The 591-nt window shown below is 67.9% G+C and overlaps 1 protein-coding gene across 1 annotated transcript in view; it reads right to left on the bottom strand.

Annotated features, from left to right (window-relative positions):
• Positions 1-591, bottom strand: part of CHD5 (chromodomain helicase DNA binding protein 5) — a 59,187-nt gene that overhangs the window by 40,834 nt on the left and 17,762 nt on the right. Inside the window, exons 7-8 of the mRNA XM_021707791.1 lie at positions 330-532; positions 1-184 (exon numbers count right to left, since the gene is read on the bottom strand). The exon at positions 1-184 is cut by the window's left edge and continues 1 nt beyond it. Coding sequence (XP_021563466.1) covers positions 1-184; positions 330-532 — 387 coding nt within the window. The remainder of the gene's footprint in view (positions 185-329; positions 533-591) is intronic.

The following is a 591-nucleotide window of genomic DNA, read 5'->3' as shown; positions in this document are numbered from 1 at the left end:
CGGGCAGCGGCGGGTTGAGGCAGTGCAGGTGGTAGGAGGAGGGGCAGGCATCGCAGCAGAGCAGCTCGCCGCCGTCCTTGCACACGCGGCAGAATTCCATGTGGTCGTCTTCCTCCTCCTCGCAGCCGCCCTCCTCCTCTTCGTCGTCGTCGTCCTTGGGCTCCCACTGGATCCCCTCCTTCTCCTGCAGCGGGGAGGCCCGGTGGAGGCACGTGGGCCGGGTCTCCCCTCTCCCACACCCCCTGCCCCCCTTCTGCCCCAGATGAGGGCACGCGATGGGAGCCAGGTGCAGCCCCACCCTCTCCCACCCGGACTTGGGCAAGGCTTACACAATGGGGGCAGCTCCACTTGCCCTCAGGAGCCTTCTCCAGCTCCGGGTCCAGGCAGACGAGGTGGTAGGCCCGCGGGCAGGTGTCACACAGGATGATCTCCCCGCCCTGCTGGCACACCTCGCAGTAGTCCTGGTGGTCCGTCTCGTAGCCGTCACCATCATCGACTGGGGTGGGAGAGACGCGGTCACAGAGGGCCCGGTCTCCACGCCAGGGCACAACCACCTCCACCGCTCCAGGTCAGACAGGCACAGAGCAGGTG

Source organism: Carlito syrichta, unplaced genomic scaffold, assembly GCF_000164805.1.
Source record: "Carlito syrichta isolate Samal-C Ts95f unplaced genomic scaffold, Tarsius_syrichta-2.0.1 Scaffold126411, whole genome shotgun sequence".
Lineage (NCBI taxonomy): Eukaryota > Metazoa > Chordata > Mammalia > Primates > Tarsiidae > Carlito > Carlito syrichta.
This window is presented reverse-complemented; position numbering and strand designations above follow the sequence as displayed.